The 27717-nt window shown below is 58.7% G+C and overlaps 1 protein-coding gene across 11 annotated transcripts; it reads right to left on the bottom strand.

Annotated features, from left to right (window-relative positions):
* Window positions 1-1696: 1696 nt before the first annotated feature.
* WIZ (WIZ zinc finger) lies at window positions 1697-27069 on the bottom strand (the record flags this gene model as incomplete). Of its 11 annotated transcripts, XM_082620826.1 has the most annotated exons (13): window positions 1697-2708; window positions 3758-3953; window positions 4248-4667; window positions 4864-5391; window positions 6511-7059; window positions 7637-8035; window positions 9093-9596; window positions 10513-10683; window positions 14890-15213; window positions 16358-18489; window positions 20104-20176; window positions 25187-25450; window positions 26888-27067. In XM_082620826.1, 12 exons carry the CDS (start codon window positions 25389-25391, stop codon window positions 2549-2551), a joined length of 5661 nt encoding a protein of 1886 aa, XP_082476952.1. In that variant the 3' UTR covers window positions 1697-2548. The 11 variants fall into 11 exon arrangements, with proteins under 11 accessions (XP_082476952.1, XP_082476956.1, XP_082476955.1 ...); XM_082620830.1 differs by lacking the exon at window positions 7637-8035 and having other exon boundaries at window positions 26888-27068; XM_082620829.1 differs by lacking the exon at window positions 10513-10683 and having other exon boundaries at window positions 26888-27068.
* Between the last annotated feature and the right edge of the window lie 648 nt (window positions 27070-27717).

Below are 27717 nucleotides of genomic sequence, written 5' to 3'. Positions count from 1 at the left end.
TGAAGAGATTGGTCATGAGTTTATAACTGATGAGTAGATGAAGGTTCATTTTACTATTCCACTTTTGCGTGGTCAGAATTCTCCATAAAATGTTTTAACAACTTCTCCAAAAATGGGTCTCATGCAGAATTTGCTGCCACATGGGACAAGGTTCACGATGCACTGATAAACTCCATGTATGAAGTACATAAAACTCTGATTAATGTACACTCCAGGTGTGGGGCTCATTTCAGTGTCACCGTCAGGGATGCCTGCCTGCCCTCCAAACTAAGGCAGGGCCCCAGGACATCTCTCCTGGATCCCATAGCTTCCCTCACGGCATGTACCAAAGCCATATTTTACCCTCATGTGCCAACTTCATTAACGTCCAATGCTCCGCCTCTGAGAGAGGCAGTAACATTGCTTACGAGAAGGGGTGCGCTCACAAGTGTTAGGGAAAGACCCCTTTGTGGCAATTGTATTCAACCCTTTTAAGGACTGACATAGCTATCACGGCACAGCTGTGGGTGGGGAAGGGCCTCCCACTTTACTTTGTAAGCTCTTGCATAGTTTGAACTTTTTTTTTCATCCAGCTTACATACATCACTTTTAAAAACTAACTTACTGGGTTTTTTTAAACTAATTTATAAAAAGTTGAAAGTAGGGCAACCCAGGAGATGCCCTACCGGCTTTCAAAGTCTCACACATGCCCACCCACAGCATTGGTTAGACTTAAGTATAGAGGCCTTCCTCCACCAGGCAAGATGTGTGTCCTGATCTCACCCGAACAGAAAAACCAAGTGTGCAGGCCAAGACTACTCTTGAGGGCATACTATCACAGCTTGTTATCCCCTCCTTCCCAGCCAGGGGCATGGTGGGGGTTGGGCCAGGATAATAGGGTAGGGGGTGGAGGAGGCTTCTGCCCCATGAGGTCATTTCTACTTTCTAGCCCTTGGCTGTTTAAGTGAAAATGATGAGCTGAAAAACCACATGCAATAAACAAGAAGGAGCAGCCAACAAAATCTCTTAAAATCTCAGAAATGTTCAATAAACATTTGCAGAACGAGAAAATAAATAACAACGAAAAGGAGCCAGCAGCTCTCTTTTCCCCCTCATGTTAGTCAGGTTCAGGGTGTATGTGTCTCCAGACAAGTCACATGTCTTGAAGGCAGGCCAGTCCCAGCAGCTGTGCACTTCACCCTCCCCCAGTGAATCCCCCACACCCTCACTGGACAGCTCCTGCCCTCAGAGTGCCCTTCAGGCCTCAGTCACTTCTCAATCCTGGCTCCCTTCCCAGACCAGCTGCCCAGAGTCCTGGTTCCTCTCCTCAGCTCCCAGGAGCCGCTTCACCAGCTGGCCAGAGCATCCACACCAGCCATGCCATCGAGCGCCAACAGCTGAGAACTTGGGCTCATCCCCAGAGAGGTCTGGTGGGCTTGGTGGCCAACAGGAAAACCCAGGGCTTCCAGGGGCTTTTGGCGGAGGTGGCTCGATCCCAGCCCTGGCTGCCAGACAGACAATGCCAGCCTGTCCACTCGACAGAAAAACACACGCTGGCTGCCTGCCCTGGGGTGTTTCCAGAAGAGAAATTTAATCTAATTTACATACTTCTAGGTACATCGATAACCAAAATGTGGCCACTGAAAAAAGTTAAAAGGTCAATCAGCTCCCGGTTTCTAGCTGGCCCAGGATTGCAAAATAAAAAGATCCACGTTCCTTATTCTCTACACAAAATGTGGTTTTAAAAAAGTGAAAAGGTATAGGGAGCTATACATAGAAAGCAACAGTGAAAAGAGGGAGGGGGGTGAGGGTGGGGAAGGAGAGTCCCACCCCCACCCCCTCTCAGGCCCTGGAGCCCCCAAGGCTCTGGGGGGCCTTGACACGGCAGGAGGCAGCTGTCAGCTCTGAGCTCTTCTCAGCTGGGAAGGCCCCTCTTGGGGGGGTGGCCAACAAGGATTTCCGTGGCATTGTGGGCTCAGTGGGGGGGTTCCCAGGCCCCAGCAGCGGGCCACAGAGGGAGTGTGGCTTCCCCTGAGCAAGCACCGTGGCATGATGTGGTCCTCGTTCAACTCGGGAACTGGAGGGCTGGAGCAGATTCCCGGGTCTCACGAAGTACGTTGAGTGCGTGCGTGCGTGCATGCGAGAGGATATTCAGAGGGGCAAGAGGGAACCAGGACAGGGGTCCTTGGGGTCTTTGCAAGTGGCCACGGATGGCAAGCATAGCCCGCCTGGCTGTTAGACGTGGGAGAACGCTGGCCTTCCTCCCTTATTAACAGATCGGCTGCCACCAGAGACCTGGCCGCTGCCCCTGCTGAACTGGGTGGGCAGGTGGGTGTGGGCTGAAGGAAGATGCCCTGTGTGTGGCCCCAGAGTCCTCAGGCTGGGGGAAGCATGGCTAGTTGGCTTCCAGTGCCCCGGATGTAGTGTGCCCGGCTCCTGAAAGGTGCCGGTTTGAGGTTTTGGCTTGCTCCTTTGGAAACGGAAAAGAAAGAGGGAGGAGAGGGAGGAGGAGACTGAGGAGGAAGAGGAGATAGAGGTGGCACGAGAGGGGATCTGGAATGCTTTTGTGTTAGGGCGCCTCTGCTGCCGCTGTCTGTGCCTGTGGGGCCTGGGGCTCCTCGGGCGGAGGGTCCGCTTTGGAGAAATTCATCTCCAGGATGTGCCGCTGTAAGTGCCGCACCCACTCCTCCTGGATGGAGAGGGGTCCCTGGAATTCCACCTCACAGAACCTGTAGGGGGGGAACAGAGAGAGGGAGAAGTGGCCACTGCAGTGAGGAGGTGGAAGCATAGCCCTGGCCACACCCTGAGCATCAGGCACACCTACTGCTACTCAGAGTGAACAAAGTAAGCCCAGGATTTGACGGAAGGGGGACCCAGAAGCTAGATGTTCTCCCATGTACAGCTACCTCTACCCATCATGGGGTCACAGTAGGGTCCCCTGGAGACCCCCGTCTCTATGCTCAGGGTAGTCTGCTGGCTCAGGGACTGGGTATGGGCCATCCAGCTTCCCAAGCACCTCTGCCAGCTGACTGAAGCATGTGCTCTGAGATGGGAGAGGACACAGAGAAGCAGATCCTACCCCACCAGGCCCCAGGAGAGAAGGATGGGAGCCAGGGGAAGGGGCTGGGGCACTAACTCCTACCCATCCAACTCACCAGCTCCTCATCCTCTCGGCCCCAAGGGAGGCCTCACAGCATAGGGGCCCAGAACCCAAGCTCATGGTTCTGAGACTTAGGTTCCAATCCTACCTCTGACTTGGCCTGTGTGGCCTGAGTCAGGCACGTCACATCTCAGACTCTCAGTTTCCTGGCCTCTGATGTACACATGGACTTTGGTAAGAAGGAACTGAGACCTATTTTTTTCTTAATCTGGCAAATACTTGCCAAGTGCTTACCATGCGCCAGGCACAGTTCGAGTGCTTTATAAATACTCAACTCTTTTAATCCTCATAACAAACCTATTAGGTAGGTCTGTTATCAACCCCGTTTTATAGGTGGGAATACTGAGTCATGGAGCAGGAAATCCTTGCTCACGGTCACTAGGCTGGGGTCAGAGCTGGCAACTGAACTCAGGTCTTGTTGGCTATAAAGCTCAAGGTCTCAGCCTGATGCTCTGTGGTGCTGCTGTCTGTGAGGAGCCCTTAACCTGGGTCCAGCCACACCCCAGGGCAGTCCTTGAGGCTACATCTCCTGCCTCCACCAGCCCAAGTCCTGTTCAGAGGCTCTGGAGGGCCAAGCCCCGGGCAGTAGTCTCCCTCCCTCCCCCGCGGGCTGCATACCTGCACTTGAGGGTGTAGATATTGCCAACGAACTTGACGAGTGATGTCTGGGGGGGCCGGGGCACCAGGGAGGGGACTGGCCGGACCCGGGGCGGAGGCTGCCGCACCTCCTCCAGCTTCTGGTGCAGGTCACTGGCCTCCTCACCACCCCGGGCCGCAGAGGAATCTGGAGGGCGGGCTTGTCGGCGCTCAAATTCTGAGGTGGGGAAAGGTGGGGAGAGGGATGGGAGATGAGCCAGAGGGCAAGTCCCCTGAGGAAGTTCCTGCCTTCGGCGAGCAAGGGGCAAATGCTGTGGGGAATTTTAAGTCAGGACAACTGATGACTGGACATCTCCTGGACCTTGGGACAGGTGGGATGAAGGATGGATGACTGAATGGGAGGACAAACTGGGAAAGTGACTTAAGGGCAGATGTACAGCAGAGAACCCAGGGGGCAGCCAGGGGAACCCCAGTAGGTGGCAGCACATGACCCTCCTCCACCAGCACTCACTGTTGATGTTCTGCCGCTGGTGCTCCTCAGCCTTCATAGTGCCTGGCGGGCTGGCTGCCAGAGGCCGCTCACCACTGTCAGCTGCCCGGCCAGCCTCGAGCCCTGGCTCACACCCGGCACTGCGGCCCACCATGGCCAGGCCCCCGGGTGCCAGCCCCAGGGGCGGCCGCTTGTCGCCATCTCGGCCATGGCCAGCACTGCGAAACTTCTTGGTGAAGGGACGGCCGCCCTGGATGTAGCTGCGGTAGGCGCCCACCTTCTGGGGCCGGTGCTTGATCCACTCACTCAGTGTCTCGATGGGTGAGCCGTTCACACACCACTCGGTCACGCCGAACTGCCGCAGGTGCGCCCGTGCATGACTGGCCAGGGCCTTGCGGTTTTCGAAGTAAAGGCCACACAGCTCGCAGCAGGCCTCAGTGGCTGCAGGCAGAGGGGGTGCTGCTGAGCCCCAGCCCAAAGGGAGCAAGGGTACCCAGAAGGCGCTGCCCAGGTCGGGAGCCAGTCCCGCCTCCCACTGGGGCCTTGACCCCCACTGGGGATAAGTGTGTGCACGGCATTGCCCAGCCCTACAGGCCCTGGCAGATGCCCTCCCAGGACCCTGCTACCCACTGCTTACAGGAGTGGGAGGTCTTCTCATGGAGGGTCTTTGCCTTGAAGGGCAGTTCAGTCTGGATGTAGGTCTTGGCCTTGACCTCTGCTGGGAGGAGGCGGTCCTCCTGCAGGGGCCGCTTGGCTGCCACTGAGCCCAGGTAGCTGGTGGCTGAAGGCTTGGCACCAGTGATGGGTGCCAGGCTGAGCTCGCGGGGAACCTGGGCTGGCCCAGCTCCTGGTTTGCCTGGCCGGCCAGCCATTGGCACCAGTGGCAAAGGGGCCTGCATGGGCCCAGGGGCCACCGTGAGGGGCCCGTCCTCAGCCAAGGCAGGGGCCAGGTCTCCGGCCGGCGGCTCCTTCTTGATGAGGCATGGTTTGGATTTCTTCTTGAGGATCTCCCGCAGCGTGTCGATGGGTGAGCCGTTGACAGACCACTCGGTCACACCCATCTGACGCAGGTGCGAGCGTGCATGGCTCGACAGGCCCTTTCGGTTCTCGAAGAACTCGCCACAGAACTCACAGCGGATGTCACGTACTGGCTCTGCCCGGGATGCTGCAGGGGGTCGGGGCAGGGGGAGGAGAAGGAGGCGGTGGCTGTTGGCAGGAAGCCTCCAAGCTCAAGGTCAGTGTTAAGTGCCCTGCTGTCCCGTCCATGCAGCCCCAGACCTGAATGACCTGCTCCTTCATCTGCCTCCAGAGGCCCTTGTGTACATCATCCAGCCCTTCTGCTTGTTCTGTAAGCTCAAATTCTAGCTGGCTTCATGATGACTCCCTATGACATTGTGAAGTATTGAGGAACAAGCACTCCCTGGATCCTGGGCTCAGAGGCAAGCTTGGCTGTGACCCCCTCGTGTGATGCTGGGCAAGCCACTTCCCCTGAGTCTCAGTTTCCTCCTCTGCAAAATGGAGATGGAAACCACCTCCCTGTGTTACTGGGGTGGGGGGACCCTAAAGCAGGAGCAATTCAAAGCATGTGGTATAAAGCAGACATGACATGCATGTGAGCACTAAGGCAGAGGCCTGGGCCATCCTCACCTGCTGGGCACACAGCAGCTGTGACAGTTTGAGAGGGAAGTGCACTTGCTTGTTATAATAGGGATGTTACAGCTACTGCATACAGAGCTTTAAGCGTTAAAGCTAAGTGCTTTACACCACTAAAGAAAACCGTGTTACAGAGTTGGGAACATGCTGATCTCCATCTTCCAAAAGAGGCAACTGCCCAAGGTCATATACTGCTAGACTCTGGAGCAGCCGAGACCTTAACTTGAACTCCAAATGCCAAGCACTTAGTGACCAGGAATATCAGAAAGACACCCATTTCCAATACTCATATACTCTTGCCCATGGCAGACAGCACCAATTGATCCCTGCAGTCTTTCTCCCTAGGAATCTGGGTGGTAGCCACTACCAATGGATTAAAAATGGTACAGAGATAAAATCTTTTTGCCATTGCCTAATGACACAATTCTGCCGCCCTCATACGAATGAAGAACAATCAAGCAGCAGCTCAGTTGGGGGTCTGCGTAGCAGGAACACACAGCTAGCCCCTTGTCCTTTGGACCTGTGTACTTCCCTTCCATTGCAACCCTGGGTGTTCTGGGTATCCCCGAGGGAAGTGTGGGGGAAGACCCCTCTACCTGTTCTCCCTGTCCTGCCCCAGGGTCACACTTACACAGGTTCAAGGGGGTCATGTCTTCCCGAGGTGCCACCCAGGGACCCTCGGATGGGTGCGGCTCCCCATGAAGGGCCCCCGGCAGCATCTCCCGCTTGATCTCCACCCGCATTTGTTCAGGCTTCAGCTTCTTAGGCAGGGAGGGTGAGAGGCCTGGGAACATCTTCCGGGCCGTGGGAGGAGGAGAGGCAGTCGGTGAGTGGCCCAGGGGGCTGCCTGGTGGCGGCGGCAACTTCTTGGCCAGGGGTGAGAGATGAAGGTCCGCGGGGCTGCGGGCTTCCAGTGAGCTGCCAGAACCTCCGCTGCCCACCACCTTGGCCAGGGCTTTTGGGCTAGGCCCTGACGGGTTGGGGTGTCCACCAGGCCGGGACTGGGTCCGTCTCTTGAGGATCTCCCGCAGCGTGTCGATGGGTGAGCCGTTGACGTACCACTCGGTCACGCCCATCTGACGCAGGTGCGAGCGTGCATGGCTCGACAGGCCCTTTCGGTTCTCGAAGAACTCGCCACAGAACTCGCAGCGGATGTCACGTGCCGGCTCTGGGCCCGAAGCTGCAGCAGGAGAAAGGGGCCGTTAGCACCGTGGGCACTGTTAGCACAGCCACCTGTGGGTCTCCTGGTCGGCTGGGCGTGGACAGCAGCACGTCCAGGGGCTGGGGTGGTGGTGGAGGGCAAGTGCAAGTGAGGGAACTGAGGAGCAGGGCGGGGGCGCCAGACACCCGGCAGGAGCACAGGGAGGCTCTAAAGAGCGCATGGGCCCTTGGTCCTGGCGGAAAAGGACAGAACCAAGACTCAACGGCTCTGCGGGTCCTAACGAGGATGGGGGCAGGAAGTGGTAGCCCTGCCATCCAGACCAGGGGCAACCATGGGCACCTTCCACACCAAAAGGCAGCACCCCACCCTTGGCCTTCATTCTCAGGGAAAGTCTCAGTCATGGAGGTCAAAGGCCAAGAGAGAAGCCTAGCAGCCAACTGCCGACAAGATCTCTGGGCAGAACCGGTCCACTGCTAAGGGCCCCTGTCCACTCCCTGCCCCAGCAGGGAGTGATTAGGGATGGGGCTGTGACCCCCACCCTGGGAGGGGCTCCAGGGCCCGCAGGGAGGAGGGGGCGGCTGAAGCGAGAACCTACAGAGGTTGAGAGGAGACGGCTCCACATCAGAGGCCCAGAAAATGCCAGCGGCTGCGGCGGCTGAGAGGTCCTGCTTCCCCCAGGGGCTGGCCATACCCTCGGCCTTCAGCTTGGCCTTCGTGGCCGGCGGTGGGGGGGGGAGCAAGGAGAGGGCCGCAGAGGCGGGAGGAGGCCGCCCCAGCAGGGCCAGGGTGCCACGCCTGGGTGGGAGGCGGATCTGGACGCCGTCCCTCCTGATGAGCCCGTGGAGCACGTCTATGGGGGATCCCTTGGCGTCCGGGTCGCTGACGCCCAGGTGGCGCAGGTGGGCGCGGGCGTGGCTGGACAGGCCCTTGCGGGTCTCAAACCAGGCACCGCACAGCTGGCAGTCCAGCTCTCTGCCCCCGTCACTATCTAAAGCTGCGGAGACAAAACACAGGGGGGTTCACGGCCGCCACCTTGGCCGGCCCTGGGGGACTGAGGCGGGAGGGCCTGGTGTGATTCTCGGCTGCCCAGGCTCCTGGAGGTCCAAGACTAGTGCCACAGGTTTAAGAGGTTTTGGGAAGCAGAAAGTCCTGTTCTCTGCCTAGCCCTCTGGCATCAAGGTGAGTGTAGAGAGCGTAAGGATGTGGAGTACAGAGGCAGTGGCCAAATTTCAATGGCACAGTCTGATGCTTCCAGGCCTTCTTCCCAGGGACCTCAGCTATGGAGCTGTGCAGGGTGCGGGGAGGGTGCAAAGCAGGGGCCCACCGGCTGCTGAGCATCATACAGCCAAGGGCACACCTGCTCAGAACGCTGCTCCTGGAAGCACAGCAGACAGTGGAAGCAGCTTCATCGGAATGTGAGGTGCAACTGGGGTGCCCTGTTGGGCAGGGTGCCAGACTCTAGGCTCACCCCTAGACCCTAATGACCACAAATGTGTGGGAAGGCCTAACTTCCTAAGGGATGCCCTTGTTAAATCTGCTCACCACGCCTGGGAGTTTCTTTGCCATGCCCACAGGCAGCCCAGGAGGTACAGCTCCATCCCTGGGCACAGAGGTACCTCTGCAAAGGACACCAGGAGCAGGAGGATGTGAAGACAGGGCCAACCATGGGACCTCATGTCAGGTGGACTACTTGTCTACCTGCAGGACCCAAGGTGCCCCACGGGAGCCCTGGTTACCTTCACTGCCCCAACCCTCAGGCCCAGAGAAAGCCAAAAGCTGCCCCTAAGTGGTGAGGATGACCCTGGCAGGCTCAGTAGCCACAGCCAGGCTTCCAGGGGTTAGAAAATCGAAGTGAAATGGGAGACAGATAATATGCAGCGTGGCTGGCCCAACAGGAGATGCAGCACCTTGATTAACACACTCTGGCCCAGTCGACTCAGGACACAGGCGCTGCAGTCCCCATTGCCCCCACCCTGAGCCCTGCAGCCCAACCTGAGGCCCTGCCCCTCCCAGCGCCAGGACCTCCCTCGGCTCCCAGGACCCACACTCACTGAGGTTCAGGGGCCCCTCGTCCTCAGACTGGGGCCACTGTGCCTTTGGGGAGGCCGGCCGGGGGCTCAGGGACAGCTGGGGGCTCTTGTCCTCAGGATTCTTGGGGGTAGGGGAGCCCGCCAGGGCCAGTGATGCTTTCTTGAGGAGTGGGGAGCTGGGCGGGTGGGCCAGGCCCTTGGCCGAGAAGCCGGGAGGTGACTTGATGGCCTTGTTGACAGCAGGGGCATCGAGGGGCTTGGCCAGGGCGAGCAGGCCGGGTCGTGGGGCTCCAGCAACCATTTCCTTCGGCGAGCTGGACTTCTTAGTCAGGCCCGGGGGCAGCCCAAGGGGTGTGTCGGGCAGGCCCTTCTGCTTCACGAGCTCGTAGAGGAGGTCGATGGGGGCACCGCTGCTCTCCGACTCAGCCACCCCAAGCTGCCGCAGGTGGGAACGCGCGTGGCTGGACAGGCCCTTGCGTGTCTCAAAGCAGGCACCACAGACCTCGCAGGTGGTCAGGCTCTGGGCTGGAAGGTGAGACGGAGGCCAGGAGAGCTAGCTGTGAGGCTGCAGTCTCTGTTCTCCCACTTCTCCTCCCCTGGGGCCCCACTCACCCAGGCTCTTCCAAGTGTTTTGCTTCTGTCAACACCTCCCACCCTTAAAATGACCCTAATGAGGCAGGAATTAGCTTGTTCAGTTTGCAAATAAGGAAACTGAGTCTCAGAGAGGGGAAGAGTTGCGCCCAAAGGCACACAGCAGGAGCAGAGCGCTTCTGTGGTCCAGCCAGTGGAGCGCCTTTTGGATCTCTAACGTGCCAGCGTGTCCTGGCAGCAGGTTTTCACACAGATGCTGACCTGCCAGACAAAAGCTAAGGCCTAGCCACCATCTGCAGCTTAATTCATGCCCCAAACGCTAGGTTGGAGGCCTCAACCATGGTCTCTGTGGTGCCCTGCCTGCACCCTCTTCTGCAGAGCCCTTATCCCTGCCTATCTGCTTCTCTGCCTCTCTGCTCCCCAACTTCAGTGACTCCCAAGGACAAGGGCCAGGTCTGTTTTGCATCTCTCACATCCCTAGGGTCCGGCACAGCGCCTGTCATTACTCAATAATGACCTGAGAATCAATGGACAAACAAGGCAGCTTCATGCAAAAGATCACATAGCTATCAGCAATCAAAGTCAGCAAATGAACTGGGTCTGGGTGTGAGCTCCTGATGAACAGGCCCACTGCTTCTCTGGATGCCCCTCCCTTGACCAGGGCTCAAGGCCATGCATGCCTGTGACAGCAAAAGCTCAAGAGAGAAGATAGCTGGGTGTCTCCTTGGTGCCATGAGATGCCAGAGAGAAAGCTGTGGCCAACCTGGGGCCCCACATTAACTCCCAGGCCCAAGAGCTCCCTGTGAGTCCGACCAGCCTGGCCGGCACCCTTGCCTCCTGCGCCACTCACCCTTGAGGTCCGGCAGCTCCTGCTTACTGCCATGAGGAACCTCTGCAGCCACTTTGCTGCTCAGCCGATTGGCCACCTGCTCCAGGGGCCCAGGGACAGGCAGGCTCTTCTTGGGGAGCAGGGGGGAGCCCAAGTCCACGGCCACCATTGCGTTTTCCTCAGAACCCAGGCCTGTGAGGTTGGGAAGACAGGCTCAGCCCAGGCAAGGTGTGGGCTGTCTACCCCTGTAAGGACTGAGGGCCAGGGGTACACTGGTGGTGGTGGTGGGAGCCTTCTTCCTCATCTTTGGTGCCTGCTCTCACTTTGGAATGCAGCTCACCCCATGAAAGCTGAGGCTCCGTCCATAACCCCGAGCACCAATATGACGCAGGGATGTCAAGGCTGCCAACTGACAGCAGAGACTAGGAACGGCTTCCACCTACCAGAACACGGACAGCTCAGGGGACGCAGTGCTAGTCTGAGCCAAGACTCCCACCTTAGCAGATCTCAGAGAAAATATCTCTCTGGGCAGAGAGATCTCTCTGGCTCCTCTCTGTGGAGGGAAGCATCTATCAGTCTTGGGGGCGGGTAGGTGGCAGTCAGAAGGGGAATTCAGTAAGACAAGGCCAGGGTCAGAGGCCAGAGAGGCAACGCAGAGGCAGGGAGCTCAGGACATGAAGAAGGCTCCATGGAACTTGTGGGGAATCTCCACCAGACAAGACAGCTGGGGCTGGGGTTGCAGAGACAACTGGGGATCCTGGGGTGGTCTTATCACAAGCTAAGCCCTAGGTGGGGTAAGGTAAGAACTAGGAGCCTGGACCAGCAGGGGATCTTACTGGGGACAGAGAGAATAGGAATCACAGAACTTTATAGGAAGGTCTCTGAGGCATCCATTAGGCCAGGAAGCTTCTCCGGGTGAGGCGTATAGGAGGACAGACAGTCAAAGGTGAGCTTTCATGGTCTAATTTTTCAGAAAAAAGGGGCTTGAGAAGCCTGTTGAGCCCCGGGTTTAGCATTCAGAGCATGGAGAGAGCTCTGAGAACGAAGGAACTGTGTGTCAGATGGGACCCTGGAGGAGGTGAGTGTTGTTAATAGGAGGGCAGGCAGGTCCCTGACTCAGTTTGACTCTTACAGAAGCAAGGAGACGTAGGGGGTCGGGGAATGCACCGGGGCCCGGGACGCCGAGGACTTTGTCAAAGCCTCCGGGTGGAGTGGGCGCGTCTGTCAGATGGGGCAGGGCCCTTGTCAAGGATGAAGTGACTCGGAGTGGGTTTCCGCGCGGGAGGTACAGGGACTGTGGTAAGAGACGATCCAGAGGCTCCAAGGGGTTCAGGGGCACCTGTCAGATGGGGTGAGGGTTCCGCGAAGTGACGGCAAAGAGTGTTTCTGAAGCCCGGGACCCTGAGAGCCGCGACGGGAGGCCCAGGGTCCCCGCGACTGGAGGGCCTGGGGGGAGGGGAAGTCCCGGAGACTGGATGGCGGGCGTCGGGGCGGCGGCGGCGGCGGCAGGGGGCGAGCGGGGCGCCAACTCTGCCCTCCCCGCACCCTCCCCGGCGCGGGCTCTTACCCGGCGCGGGCGCGGGCCCGGGCCCCGGCTCCGGCTCGGCCTTGGGCCCGTCCCGCGGCGGCAGCGGCGGCGGCGGGGGTGGGGGCGGCGGCGGCGGCGGCGGCGGCGCGGGGAGAGCCGCGGGGCCCGGGCTTTGGGGGCCCAGCGGGGGCGCCCCCGCGGGCGCGCGCTCCCGGGCGCCCCCCGCGCGCGGCCCCGCCGCCGCCTTGCTCTCCGCTTTTGTCACTCGGCACTGGGCGGTGGAGGCGGCCATCTTGGCTCCGGCGCACGCGGAGCGGCCGCCCCAGGCGGGAGCAGCCGAGCGCCGAGCGCCGCCGCCGCGGAGTCCGCTCCGCTCCGCCCCGTCCCTAGGGGCGCGCCCAGGGCGGCCGGCCGAGCGCCGAGCACAGCGAACGAAACCCTTGTCCCCACCAGGCTGGTGGGGAGCTTGAGGACACACGCACGCAGTGCTACGAGCGGCTGCCAACTGCTGCCCCAGCCCAGGTCTCGGCGGACTGGGACACTCTTTCCCCACCCCGGACATCCCTAAGACTACTATAGGAATCCTCCGGCCACACGCATCCGCCTTAACAGCATCCAGGCTCCTAGAGCCCGACGGGCGGAGCTAGGACCTGCCCCGGGACCCTGTTCCATTCCCTTCCTTGGAAGTCTCCCCTCCGGGTCGGGAATCCTGGAAGACACCTGATCCCCAACTAGAAGGATCCCCCGACACCATCCTGGTGTCCAACTGTTCCCCGACGGCGCTGTCCGGCAATCCTGCGGAACTCCCCACGAGAACGGCACCACATTTCAAGCACAACCCGCTTCTCCCTCCCCAAAACTAAACGGATTGCCCCCAGCTGTTATTTGACAGCTGGGTGGAGCCAGCATCTGACCGTTGCCCCGCCCCCAACCTGGCAAAGGCTCCCTACCGCCAGCTTAGGGAGGCGTGGGAGAGGCTTCTAAGGATAGCCACTTTGCAGGGTCGGTGCCCAGACCGAGCCCTAATCCTGGACGTCTTTCCTCAGGCAAGGTTTCCGGGATCTTCTCAACCACTCCTTAACGCCCTCACTCCCAACGTGTTCACTGAAAGACTGATCATAGCTTCCCCCCACGTACAGGGCCAGTGCAGTACCAGGCTGACTCCTATGTCCCAATGACTTGGCCAGTTCCCTCAGCACTAACTGGGAGCTGGTACATTGGTCTTCTGGTGGAAACAGCTTAGCCAGAGCTGAACCTGGCTGCTGGATCAGGCTGCCATTCTTGGGGTGCCTGGCCCAGGTGCCGGGTAAAGGGCGTAAGCTTGACATTCAGGCCTCTGCTGGAGTGACAGAGAAAGAAGGGGGCAGTGCTGGAGACTACAAACTGCTTCCTGTGCTCCCCAGCCATCTTCAGAGCAAGCTGCACCTCCTAGCCACCACTGAAACACCACAAACCTAGCCAGGTATGTGAGCTGAATGCCTAGGGGATAGCCTTCACAAAGGCAAGAAGCCTGAGGTCACATCCCCACTCTGCCTCTCCCCGAAGTGTGACCTCAACCAACAACTATCCTCTCTCTGTCCACTATCCACTATCAAATCTCCTCCTTCTCCAAGGAGGAGAGGGGGCTTTGGTAGCCCCCCTCTTCCCTTTGCAGACCCTCAAGTGCCCTTCACTGGTAAGGAGGCTTGTGGATGGGTCCAGCAAAGCCCAGAGTACAGAACTAGGTAGGACCCTGGAAACTCCAGGTAGGAGAAACAGAGATGAAAGCCGCAGCCCCTGGACAATTCCCTTGTTCAGGCACCTACTCCATTCCTCAGAGCCCACCGTCTCTTCACTGCTGAGTTTTCTGCTTTGAGGTTCAGTAAAGTCTCCCACAAAGTCAGGCTTTGTAAGCCTGGGTGCTTCACCTTTCCACTGCCTCCACGGTGTTCAGCCCCAGGCTCCTTCACCAAAATATTACTTCTGGATTTCCCAAGCCATCCTACACTGGAGAGACCACCGAACATGGTGTGCAGAAGTCTAGCTCTGCTGCTTTGTGGCCGTGGCAAAGCAGAGGACCCCCAGTTTCCTCATCCATAAAACAGGAACACAACAATCCTCGGCTCCACGGAATTGTTTTCAGGTGTGAGATGAAACCCTGATAGACAGCAAGCACTCATTTACGGGAGGGGTTATCAATGCTGCTGGACACAGTAGGCACCATTGAAAATCTAGAATGTAGACTCCTGATCCGCACCGTCCAATTGGATCACCACTAACCTTGTACTAGCTGCATTTCAAGTGCTCAGCAGCCATATGTGGCCACTGGTGACCCTGTAGGACAGTACTGTTGTCTAGAGAACATTTCCATCATCTCAGAAAGTTCCACCAGACAGTGCCGCGCTAGATAAAAGATATCATTAACAGCAAGGATTCTGGAGCCTACGCTTCCTGGGCTTTCACATCCCAGCTCCACATGCTTTCAGCTGTATGACCTCAGGCATGTTAATTAAACTCTCTGTGCCTCAGTTTCCAAATCTGTAAAATAGGGATAATAACACCTGCCTTTAAAGGATTGTTGTGAGGATGTAAATGAGTCCGTATTTGTAAAGTGCTTAGGACAGGATCTGGCTCCTAGTAAAGAGCTCAGTAAGCCTATGTTAAAATCACTGTCAGGCAGGGCAGGCAGGAACTGGATCTAGAAGGAGCCCTGGCCCAGCCCCTGAGTAAAACAGCAATGACCCCTAAGTGGCAGGACAGTTGTCGACCTACTTTGTAAAGTGACTTGAAACACTTCCAGGAAAGAGTGGCTGCCCCCTCCCACTCCTCCATCCCTCCGGACCCCTGGGAAGGGTCAGGGCTCTGGCCCTGCCTGCCCCTTCTCCCCTTACCATCTCCGTAGGCTGGCCCAGGGTCCTCAGCCCAGGTGGGTGGGAAGGGCACTGTAAGAGGTAAGCGGGGCCGGCGGGAGGTCAGGAAGCCACTAGGCGGCACCCCAGGTTCACGACACAGGGGGCTGGGGGGCCGCTCGGCAGCTGAGGTGGCCAGCAGCTCTTGCAGGATGTTGATGGGTGAGACAGTGAGCTCCCAGTTGGTGATACCAAAGTCACGCAGGTGGGCCCGGGCGTGGCTGGAGAGGCCGGCACGAGTGTCAAAGCCGGCCCCGCAGAAGTCACAGCGCATCAGGCTGAAGGTGCCTGGGTCGAAGTTAGCCACTGCAGAGAGAGAGAGGACATGGACTGCCTGGCTGGGGGAGGGGCGGGGACAGCCCCAGCTTTCCCCTTTCCCGGGGCTGCTCATCCTCAGCGGATCACACAGTTAGTGCTGTTCCTCACCCTGGATGCCTCCCTTGTCCTTTGCTGTTCATGCTCCTGCCTGTATAGCTCACTCCAAGAAGTCTTCTCTTCTTGACCTTCCATTTTCTCCCCTTACATAGCTCAAAGCATTAGGGACCCCACCTTCAGAAATACTTCTTCCGGGTGGATTTGCAATCATTTGGGTGAGTTTGGGTATTTGATTAATACCCTCTTCCGTCTAGAGCTCGTATCTATACACCCCAGTGTTATAAATTAAATCTTTGCTGAATGAAGAAATGGACAAATGGATGGGACACCTTCCTCTGGAAGTCTGCTTGGATACCCCAGGAAGAGTCAGGGAGCTTCTCTTGGCTCCCCCAGACTCCTGGTTCCCCGAGCTTCCCCCATCACAGCCCTGGTCACTTAACATTGTAACTGCCTGGTTTTGTGGCTGTCTGTCCCCTGCCCCTTCCCCCCAGTGCCCATACACACACACTTTCAAGCACCATACCAGCACCTCCCCACGTAGGCTCCATGTCTGCCAGCATCAGAACCACCCAGGGCACTGGTGTTGGAGACAGACCCCGGGAATCAGAACCTTGGTGCCTGGGAATCTGCATACCTCACAGGCAGCCCAAGGGGTTCTGAAGTCAGCCAGGGTCCCACCACTCCTGTTACTGTGCTGTGCACTCCAGGAGGGCAGGGACTGCTCTTCCATTCACTGTTGTGTTCCCAAGTGCCCAGAACAGAGGGGACCTAACTCAATAAATACTTGTTGAATGAAGGAATCAATGAAATTCCGTGCCTGGGGCTGACTCCCCTGCCCATACTCCTTCTTCCAGCTGTTGGAAGGGCCAGGGCATTGGGGTGTCCCCGCACCTCCTCCAATGTGGTGACCTTTGCCTCAGCTCCCAGGTCTTCTGAGAGGGGAGGCCCTGACTTCACCCTGCTTGGCACTACGGGAGGATTTAGAGTGAGGGTTGGTTAGTTCAGAACTCAGCTGCCCAGCTGTGCATCTCCCAGGTGTTGGAGGGAGGTGGGTGCCGGAGTGAAGCCGCCCTACCTTTTTTCTTCTTCTTCTGGAAGGAGAACCTGCGTTCGATGGCCTTCACCTCCTCGGCGGAGATGAAATGCCGCACGTTGTAGCTGACGCCCACGCGGTTCAGGTGGCCCCGAACGTGGTTGGCCAAGCCAATGCCATTGTGGAAGCGATCTGGGCAGTAGGGGCATTTCCGCTCCTCATGCTTCAGTGCCTCTGCTGGGTCCCCATCCAGGAATGTGTCCAGCCCCAGAGGGCCACCAAGTGGCGTGTCCAGGAGCAGGAAGTCCAGGGGGTGGCCACCCCCCAGCCCCAGCTCCTCAGGCTGCAGCCTCGGGGGGGCCCTGGCTGCCGCAGCCATGACTTGCGACCCGAGCTTTGCCACCAGAACAACCGGCACCATCCCACAGAGTTGCTGCTGCTGTGCCCGTGAGGCTTCAGCTGTCTGCAGGGCTTCTCGGAATGTCCGCTTGAGCTCCAGGGCTGACTGTGGGATGAGGCCGGGGGTGGCTGACGGTGCAAAGACCCCATTTTCGGGGGAAAAGTCCATTTCCGAGGCCAGCAGTATGTCCTCCTCCTCCTCCTCTTCGCTCCAAGGGTGCCTCTGGTCCCCCAGTTGGGCTGAGAGCCCCTGTGGGTGGACAGCACTCTTGCTTCTACTGGCCTGTAAGGAGTAGGGGGCAGATGCTAGTGACGAGGGAAAGGCTGGCCTTCCCTGGGGCCTCTGGCTCGAGCCATGTGGGAGTGGCTTTAACAGTGGGAAATCCCTCATGCCCAGCTGCTGGCAGCCAGGGCCAAAGGACAGGCTGGGGTCGTATCCAGCAGGATTCCCCTGCCACATGGGGGCCAAGAGCGGCTCAGCTTTGCCAAAGTAGTCAGTGGCATCAGAGAATTGGGCATAAGCATCCTGGCTGGTGCCGGGCCGGCTGGCAGGGTCCTCCTCAAAAGCCTCACCATCCTCCTCCCAGTTGGCATGCACAAGCCTCACGTGCTCCCTGAGCAGGCTCTCGCTGGGCGCGGGGAAGCCACAGAAAACACAGGCACTGAGGCCCAAGGAATCTCCGTAGGGTTGATAGGTGAGGGAGGTGGCATCGGGGCTTGGGCTGCCAGCCCTGCTGCCGCCCCCGAAGGGCTCCTTTGTAGCCTGGCCCTGTGGCTCACGCATGTGCAGCTTGGCATGCTGCACAAAGGCCTTGGAGGAATTGGTGCCAAAGACGCACTTGGGGCACTGCAGCCGTGCCTCCCGGCCCTCGTCGCCTGGGACCTGCTTCAGCTTCTGGATCTCCTCGATAATCTTCTCCCGGGAGGCCTGGTGCAGCTGCCGGTGCTGCTCAAGGGCGCCAGGGTCAGCGAAGGCCCAGCCACACTCGCCACAGGCCAGGGGGGTCAACTCGGCCGGGGGCTCTTGGCCCGGGGCTCGGCGGTGCTGGCTCATGTGCTCCAGAAGGTGCTCCTTCTGCTTGAAGTAGATGCTGCACTCAATGCACGGGAACACAGCTGGCTCCTCATCCTCATCCTCGTCTGGGCTGGCCACCCCCTCGGCCACTTCCTCCAGCAGTTCACACAAATAGGGCCTTGTCCGGACGGGGGGGAGCAGTGGCTGCAGCCGCTCCACAGAGGCCTCTGAGTTCACCGTCCAGGTCTGTGTGGCCACCTCTGAGGCCGACTTGGGCAGGCTCCACTCGGACGGCTGGGCCAGGCCCTCCAGGTCTGCCAGGTGAGCTCCGGTGCCCACCACTGGCACATCCAACGTCTTAGTGGTATCTTCTACCGGCAAGAGCACTGTCCGGAAGGAGGTGAGGGGTGGCAGCTGGGGCGGCAGGTCCAGGTGCAGCGCTGCATCCTGGAGTGGGGCCTGCTCTTCTGGGTCTTGGAGCCAGTCGAACCTGGGGCGGCCCTGGGGGACCTTCTCCAAGAGCTTCGATTCACCCTGATGGTACAAGAACCTTCTAGAGCCCTCGAGCTCAGCGTGGGGCTTCACGGTTCTTATAATGACCGAGTCCTCGAACCTCCGCTCAGATGGGATGCCCTCCCCGGCCTCCTGAACCATGGGGTGCTCCCAGGGCCCCCGGCCATCGGGGGAGCCAGGGAAGTGGCCCAGGGGATGGGGTGGTGGGGAGCCCGGCTGGAAGTCCAGGCTGCCTCCATCCCAGCAGCTGCAAGGAAGTGCCAATGGGGACAGGTTAGCTGTGGGCCTCAGTTTCCCTTCCTTGGGCAGGGGAGGGGGTCCCAGGCAGTCTGAGACAGGCTCCAGAGACCCAGCCTGAGGGCTGCCTCAGAGGGGCTTGGGAGTGTTGGGGTGTGGGTCGGGAGGTAGAGGGAGTACATGTGGACCCTTCCAGGGCCGTTGGGTCAAACAGTAGATTTAGCTCCCAGGGAACACCTGTGTATGTAGCCCAGCCCCGCTGCATGTGGTGGGGGGTGGAGTGTGCAGAGACCACAGCAGGGATCACAAGTAGTGTCCCCAAGTCTGGTGGCACAGTCAACTCTCATCCGTCCCCTGGAAGGGTCCAAGGCTCCGACCTATGCTTCAGGCTGCTTTTTTGTCTTGGTCCTCCCCAAATTGGGGTGATCTAGTTTGTTTAGCCTCATCTTTCCAGCAAATTTGGTGAAACTCTGCAGCATAAACAACTCAAGCAAATTTACCTTCCTCCCTGCATCTCCCCTCCTAGAAGGGCAGAGTCAGGAGAGGTGCAAAGTCCCTGCTCAGCCTGTGGCCCCAGTGACCCTGACCTCCTTTGGAGGAGAGGGGAGGCAAGGCAACCTCACTGAGCCTCAGTTTTCCAATCCTAAAAATGGGGATGAGTCCCAAGAACCAGGAGCTTCTCTGCCCTTATGCAATGGCTAAGGGAGCATTCTCATACCCATAATCAAAGAAAACTTAACACACTGCAGGTGCTTATTCAAATGGGGATCTTGACCCCATGAAGTGTAGGGTGAGGATGACACAACTCAAAGCTGGGAAACGCTTCACTTGGCCTGCTGCCCGATTCCCAGTAAGCCCATGACCACTGTGGGTTCTTATTATGACTGTTCCTGATCAATCCCCCTCATTTTCAAGATATTGCCTCCACGAGGGGCTATGGATCACACCCATGGAACAGATGCGGAAATGGGTTCCACTGAGAGGCTGAGTGGAAATCACAGGGTTACCTCTCTAAGCCCCATCAGTGACATGCAGTGTTAACGGGACCATTCCCTCCAGGGTTATGGCAAAGACTCAGTGGGGTAAACCTGCGCTGAGAGCCTAGTACACAGCAAGCGCTAAATAACTGAGAGCTATTATTAATCCCAATATGGATGTTATTACATATTAGCACCCACCAAGCCATTTAATAAAAGGCTGCTGCCATCAGCATTGCTGTCAATTCCTGCTCCTACCCAACGTCCCTTGGGTCCTCGAGGCGAGGTTGTGAGATGTATCTTAGGGACTCCCTTTACCGATGAGGAAACTGAGACTCAGAGAAGCCAAACATTATTCTAAGGATCACCTGGCAGAGACAGGACTCCGAGGGTCCAACCTCCAGGCTCCTGGCCCACTGGCCCTGCTCTTGGCAGGGATAATGAGAGTTGACTGTCTGTGTTAATCCCAATCCTCCCTCCACCCCCTACAAATGCCCAGGGGCTTGCCTGCAGGGAGCCACCTCCTCCTGCCTGGCCTCCAGATTCCCTCCTATCCCCTTCTCAGTCTTGGGGGCTTCTCTCAGGCCTAGGCATGTCCTGCTTGCCCCCCCTGCCCTCCCTGAGGTCAGGGCCAGCGTGGCACTCACCAGCTGCTGATCCGATGGGTGGCGGAGGTGGCACGGGGGAGGGCTTCGCTGAGGCCAGGATGGGGCTGCCCGTCTGCAACAGAGAGGGGAGACCCTGAGGGGCTGGGGTCCCCCTGGCTGGGGCCCTTCACAGCACCCCAGCTCTGGGAGCCCTGCCGGGCACCTCGGAAGGGCCCGACCGGCTCCCCACTCCTCTCCCCTGAGAGGCCTTTGGCCTCTGCACTCCTGAGCCTTGAAAGGGGTTTCTTTGGAGGAGTCCCCTTCGCTTTCCTAGGGGACCACCAGGGCTTGCTGCCTTCAACCCTTCTCTCTTTGCCCCCATCTGGCAACCAGGGTGATTTTTTTTAAGTCACACCCTGGTAAAATCTCACCTGGCTTCTCATCATACCTACAATAAGAGCCAGATTCCTGACCACCACCTCCAAGGCCCCGTGAGGTCGGACCTCTGCAGGTCTTTCCAGCCTCACCTCCCTCTCCTCCTTACCCCTCACTCACTCTGCCCAGACTCCTCGTGAAGCCTCAAACCCACCTAACTCTTTCTGACCTCAGGGCCTTTGCACCAGCTATTCCCTCTGCCTGGAGAACCCTTCCCTGGCCACCTGCTAAACAGCTCCTACAATTTTCTCTCTCATTACCTGTTTTTTTTTTTTTCTTAGTACTCTCTGAAATTGCCTGTGTCCCCTGCTAGCACATAAGCTTCCCCACCCCCACCCCAGGGCCTCATTCACTGCAGCACCTCAGTGCCCGGCACACGGCAGGTGCTCAACCAATACTTGCCAGGTGAAGAGTGAGGAGCCCTCTAGTCTGAGCTGCAGAGGGCCCGTCCCTGCCTCCTGCCTCCCAGAACCCCTTCCAGGCCTACATTGTAGAATCACATGCCCTCCTAGGAACCCTCACACAGATAGAGCCAACTCTCCATTATCCGCCTGTGGAGCCAATGCCTGGAGCGACCACAGGAATCCTGGCCTGTGCCTCCTCTGCCTGCCACACCCACCTGCCGCAGGCGAGCATGCCAATTGGGGCACAGGCCAATTGCGTGGGCCAAGGTTAACACACTGGGGGAACTTGTGCCCCATCCAGAGCCCAACAGATGCAATTGCTGGATTAGCTTCAATTTGAGGATGGTCCAGAAAGAGGGCTAGTGCGGGGTTTGTACTTTTTCAAATCCCCTACTGTCCAATTTGCCCGGGAAATTGAGAGCTGACTGTCAGAGGCCAAAAAATTAAGAGCTGTTGAGGGTAGAGGGTAGGGGTCAGCAAGTTGTGATACTGCCAGGGGTCTTTCTGCTGAGTCGGAGAGAAGGGCTGTGACTGGCATGTGGCCTCTGGAAGGTGAGGGTGGTGATGGGGATACAGAAATTTGCATCATCTAGAACAGTTTCTCAACCTTGGTGCTACTCACATTTGGGGCCAAATCATTCTCTGTGGTGGGGTCATGCTGTGTATTGTAGGATGTTCAGTAGCATCCCTGGCCTCACCCCCAGATGCCAGTAGCCACCCCCTGCCCTGACCCTTGGCCCTGTAGTCATGACAACCAAAAATGTCCTCAGACATTGCCAAAGTGTCCCTTGGGGCAGAATCGCCTCCATTTGAGAAGCTCTGGGGTAGACTAATGGGGAGCAGGGCCAGGTTGGAGTGTGCTCGGATGAAAGGGCTGGTGTCGGGGTGGGAGGATGGAGTGAGTGGAGTGTTGCAGAGGGTGGGAGGATTGGGAAATCAAGGCCTGGACCAGCTAAGGGAGTGAGACCCCAAGAAATGGGTCTCTTGAGAACACAAGAATCACAGACATGAGTTCTCAGGAGAGGGCAACCATTTCACAGGCAACAAGCCCCAGCACAGGCTAGAGGTGCAAGTCTGAGGGTCCGGGTGTCCTGATTCTGAGATTCTGGGACCCCAAGCTCCTGAGATTCCGAGTGTCCCAGATTCGATGATTCTGCGATTGCCGTTGTCTAAGAATTCCACGAGCCAGGGGGCCGTATTGGCCTCTTTGTTTGAGCGGCTCCAGTGAAGCTCCTATTTTTAGTGGCAGCAACTTTGGAGGAAGCAGACCAAGCAGGGCCCTGTGTCCGAGACACTTGGGGGCTGGGGGCTCATCCAGAGGCCTCCACAGCCGGCGGGGTCCAGAAGTCCCCATGGGTCAGACAAGGCACCTTGGATGCAGCCCCAGGCAGTGGCCATGCCAAGGGGCCCTCATTGGCTCCTGCCATTTGGGGGCCCCAAGGGGGTTTGAAAATGAGAGACTGAAAATGAGGAGCGTGTCCGTGAGCAGCTTGAACCCCAAGCCAGGCAGCTTGGCAGAGTGGCCAAGAATCTAGACATTGGAGTCAGACAGATCCAGTTCCAGCCCAAGAGGGAACCTGAAGGGCATGCCTTTCCCGCTCCAAGCCTGTTTCCTCAATATAATGGGAACAGCTACGGCCCCAGTCTCGAAGGGCCAGCGACAGATGCCAAGGAAGATCACAGAGTAAATGCTCGATCCAGCGAGTCGGCGGTGGGGGAAGGAAGGGAGATGGGTGTGCCCAGGGCGGGGTTCAGGGCTGGCTGAGACATGTCCCAGGTTGGAAGCTGGAGGCTTGACCGGGAGCCTCAGGCCCACTCACTCCATGCTCTGATTTCCTCCTCAGCCTGGGGCCCCACGAGGGCAGAAATGACGCGTTGTTCATCCCCTAGCCCCCTGGTCCCAACGCCAGGCATGCACCAGACTCTTCAGCAATCCATGCGGACCATCTCAGCCCCACAAGCTTTGGGTGCACCCAGGAGGCCAACCAGAGAGGCCAAACTGTGGGTGAGGGGCTACAGGGAGGCTGTAGGAGCTCCAGGCCAACAGCCATAACAGAGGACAGAGAAGGCAGGGGATTCATCCATGTCTAGGTGGAGTTTGGAGGTAGCCACTCCAGGGGTGCTCTTGAGGGGCTCCAAGGACTAGGTGGGCATGAGGGAGGGCCCAGGCTTCTGCATGGAACAGCAGCCCCGGAGGCTGTTCCTATTTATAGGCATCACAAGACTCCTAGGGCAGGTGCCTGCTTCAGGGAAGGCGGGGTGGAACGGGCTGAGAGGGCAGCGGGGGGAGACACTGTGTCCGACGCCCAGGCCCTCCTCCAGCTTCCAGGCCGCGACCCTACTCCAAGTCAAGCCACCCTCGCTCCATGCCCCATATGCTCAGGGACACCAGTAAGGGTGGACCTCACCCACCTCAGCAGCCATATTCCCCTCTTCCCCAGGCACATGCACTGGACCCTGGCTGATTCCCCAGGGGGAGTGAGGACATACCTACCCACCTACCTACCTTCTTCTCTCCAGACCTGGGACTTCTGCCAGGTACAGCAGAGCGCCCAGTTTCTCAGAACCAGACTCAGAGAGGGCCCCAGGACCCAGAGCCTGTTCCGCAGGGCTCCCATAAAGTCAAAGTCCTGGGCCTGTCCTGGCCAGCCGCATGACCTGGGACATGGTCCTGCCTCTCTTTGGGCCTGAGTTACTAATGGTTTGGAGGAGGGGATTGCTAAGGTTCTCTGAGCAGGGGTCTCACCCCCTCATCCCCTTCAGGTGCCACCAGTCACCTCCACGCCATTGCATGTGTGGAGCCCCCTGCCTAGATGTCCCCTGCCTCTTTGTCTGACTCAGTGTTCCTCATCCAGGACTCCTGGGTGTCCCCCAGCCTGGGTTTCCCCCATTGCAACCTCAGTGACTGTGTCCTAGCACCTGGTGGCTGCTTTGTCTGTCTGACCCCAGATAGCAGGGTCCAATGGGAGTGGGGATGGTGTGTATACTTGGTCGCTGTGCACCAGTGACCCTTAGGAGGTGCTCTGTAAATATCTGAGTGTCATGAGCATTGCTAAGGTGAACTGGGGCAGGTCAAGGATGCCCCGACACAGGGTGGTGGTTAAGGATGAGGGCTGTCAAGCCAGGTTACTGCCTAGCTGTGGGCCCTTGGGCAACTTACTTGACACCTCAGATGGGGTCTGAGTTTCTCCATCTCTAACATGGGATAATAATAACCGAGGCTAACCCACAGGGTTTTTTTTGAGAATGACATGAGATGATCACATAAAGGGCTTGGTGTGTAGGAAACCCCTGACAGAGTGCTTGGAGATTCCCGGAAACCAAGGCCTTTAGAGCAGGCCAAGGAGATGAAGGGAGACATGTAGTACATCAGCCTGTACTGCACTCACCACTCTTCACCTACACCAGGCTCCTGCCTCGCCCTTGAACATGCCAGGCTCCTCCTCACCACAGGGCCTTTGCACCTGCTGTTCCCTCTCCCTGGCTTGCCCTTCCCACCATTCATTCCATGCTCCACTCAAATTCTACCCCCTCAGGGAGGCTTTCCCAGGTTCCCCAGGCATGATCCTGGCACTCTGTTTAATACCTTCACTAGCACCTGTCACTACCTGCCCGTATGTTATTTATATAGTTGCTTGTTGTCTGTCTCCCCTACTAGAATGTCAGGTCCCTGAGGGCAGAAACTTTTGCCACTTTTGTTTACAGCTGTATCTCCAGCGCCTAGAACAGAGTCTGGCACATAGTAGTTGCTGAGTATTCAATGAAGGAATAACAAATCTTGGGGTGGGGACAGTGTGAGATCCCCTTTTGCTGGGAAACCAAGGCATAAAGGGGTGGCTGTCATCCCTGACTACCCAGTCTCTCCCTAACCACTAGAGGGCATAAGCTGTTTGGGACCAATGGCTCAGGAGCAGGACTCACCAAGTCAGTGCAGCAAGAGGGAACTGGGATAGACTGATGGGAATGGGGTATGCCTGGGGAACAAGTGGGCTCAGGGAGGGGAGCTAGGGGTGTTAAGCTGGGCACCTGGACCCAATTAGTATGCTCAGAGAAGGAAGCCAGGCAGACCTGAGTCAAGTCCCAGATCCTTGTCACCCACTGGGGGGCCTTGGTCAGGTCATTAGCTCCCAGGACCTCTGTTTTCACAACTGTAAAATGGGAAACTAAGCAGAATGCAGAGGCTCTGAACCCAGGCAGAATCAGAATTCCAGCTCAGCCCCTGCTGGGCTGGGTGACTTGGCCCTCCCTGAGCCTCGGGGACCTGGCTGGATGCTCCTCCAGGGCCACAGGGCCCACCCTCTTACCAGAAATGCCACCTCTGCCATCCAGAATGTCTCGAGGGCTTTCCTTGGTGACAGGCAGGTAATGGGTGGACCGGAAGATGCAACCTTCCCCCTCAGCAACCTCAGCCCCACCTTCGATGTCCTCCCTCGGCGCTGGGCCAGGCAGTCTGTCGGGGCCTCGAGGACGATCCGGGGCGGCCAGGCCGCCTGCCAGGGGCCCATCCATAGATGCTCTCTGCTTGGCTCCACTCAGCTGGTCGCCTGGCTCAGTGAGGCATTGTAGGTCTGGGGGCAGAGAGACAGGTGTTTAGGAGAGGTAGGAAAGGCACACAGTCTGCCTCAGTTTCTCCTTCCTTGAAGCCCCAGTCCTCACCCTTGCAGCTCAGTGCCTCAGTTTACCTCCCAGCACAGGTGAGCAAGTACATGGTACTGAGGCCCTATCCTCACACATTGTATCCCAAAGGTCCCTAACCTCAGCATGCCTCAGTCTCCCCATCCATGACTCCTCTCTTTACACAGATCCTGCGCTGCCTCAGTTCACCCCATTTTACAACATGCACACTCAGCCACCTTGTTTTCTTGCAGCATTAATCGTATCATTTCTAGATGGCTCCCTTCATTCATACATTGCTGCACTTTCCCCAGTTGTGCCCTCACTTCCATGCACGTGCATATCCTGTGCGCATGCCTCAGCTCCAATGCCGAATCCCGGCCACTTCTACACTCTGATCCTATACACTGTCTCAAGTCCCCCCCCACATCATTACCCCTGCACTTTTCTTGCTTCTGTTGCCCGTATCAGTTACCCCTGCACTTTTCCCACAGTCCAACCCTCCTTCCACACACAACCTTAGGATTCTCCAGCATTAACCCCTTCACCCTCACACTCAGCCTCAAGTGACCCCAGCATTAACCCCCTCACTTCACCCCAACATTACCCCTCATGCATACCCAGCCTGGGTTCCTTCATCCCACCCTCCCAAGATCTCTTTAGTCTGAGGGCAAAAGGGAAGGATGGGGCTCCTGGTCCAGAAATGAGGACCCTGGGGAGGCTGTGGGGGTGGGTGCTGTCTTCTCCACCTATAAATACCTTCAAGGTAACGGCGGAAAGTGAAGGGCAGGAATGAGGCGCCCTCCCCAGGGAGATGGTGGGAGGCCGAGCCCAGGCAACCGGGGCGGGGCCGGGGCTCCAGGCCTGGCTGCAGGCGCTGCCCTCGGGGGCCTGGAGGCTCCCAGGGGGCCCGTCCGTGGACTGGCCGTTGTGGTGGGGGGTCCCTGCCCAGGCCCCAAGGAAGCACTTGCGGGTGCCCACCGGGTGGGCACTGCCCGCGGGGAACGGGCGGGACCGCAACTTCGGAGCACTTTGGCAGCGTGGGGAGGAGGGCTCCCTCCTGGACACCCCCGGGGGTCGCAGGGGTGGTGGCGGCGCCGCGCTAGCGCAACCCTCGGGGCGCCAGGGTCCGGGAGATGCGCCCTCCGCCCGTGCACCTCGGGGCGGGAGACCCCGCGGGAAGCGCCGAGGTAGGGGGGACACCTGCCCCAAGACCCCCGCTCCTCCCCCCAACCTGTGCGGCCCCGCCCCCGTCCAGGCCCCGCCCCTGCAGGCCCCGCCCCCGCCCCCCGCCCCGGGGGGTCCCGCCTGGCCCTGCCCGGCCCGGGCCTCCCCCTCCCCGTGCCGGCTCCGCCCCGCCCGCGGGCTCCCCAGGCCGGGCCGGGCCTCACCGGGGAGGCGGCGCCGCCGGCTGGGCGCCGGGGCTCGGAGCTCCCTTCTTTGGCGCGGCCGTCGCTGCCGTTACGGTCCTCGCCGCTCCCGGTGCCGGTGTCGCGGCCTCCGCAGCCGCCGCCGCCTCCACCACTCGGGGGACATTGTCCCTTTAAATCGCTCCCCCCGCCGCCCCGCCCCCCCGGCGCGCCGCCGTGACCTCAGCGCGACAGCCCCGCCGCGCCGCCATGATGGGGAGGTCCGGGGCACCCCCTCCCCGCCACCCCCGCCTGCTCCACCTCGGTGGGGGGGGCAGCTAGCAGCCGCGCCGCCATGTTGGGAGTGGCCAGTCGGGTGGCCCTTAAAGGGCCCGCGCGGCCTGAGAGTCCAGGGAGAGGCTCTGTTACCATGACAACACTCTTGTCCTCCTGCCCTCAATGGCTCTTTATCACCCCACTGGTTCTTCCAATGCTAGGACCGCTAATAGCACCAGAAGAGCGGGGAGGGGGCAGGGAAGTTCCCCCGTGGGTCATTCATAGGTCATTGAGGACTCCACATGGTGAATCCTTAGCCTTCAGTGCCCTGCTCCCAATCAGCTACGTTTCAAACACAAGCTCATTCCCTTCTTCCTCATTATGCACACTGAACTTCAGTACCTCCATGCCCCTAGAGCTGCCCTAGGTCCCCAGTGTAAGACCCCCTTCTCCACCCAACCCCCAGGTTCACAATCACTAGGACTACCCCATAATGCGCACATAATAGGACTGCTGCTTCGCCCACCCACCACCCATCCACATGTCCAACCACCCATCCATCTCCCCATCCATTCATCCACACGTTCAGTGGATCA

This window comes from Mesoplodon mirus, assembly GCF_964341445.2.
Source record: "Mesoplodon mirus genome assembly, chromosome: 5".
NCBI classification, from domain to species: Eukaryota; Metazoa; Chordata; class Mammalia; order Artiodactyla; family Ziphiidae; genus Mesoplodon; species Mesoplodon mirus.
Note: the sequence above shows the minus strand (reverse complement) of the source record. Positions and strands in the feature narration are given on the sequence as shown.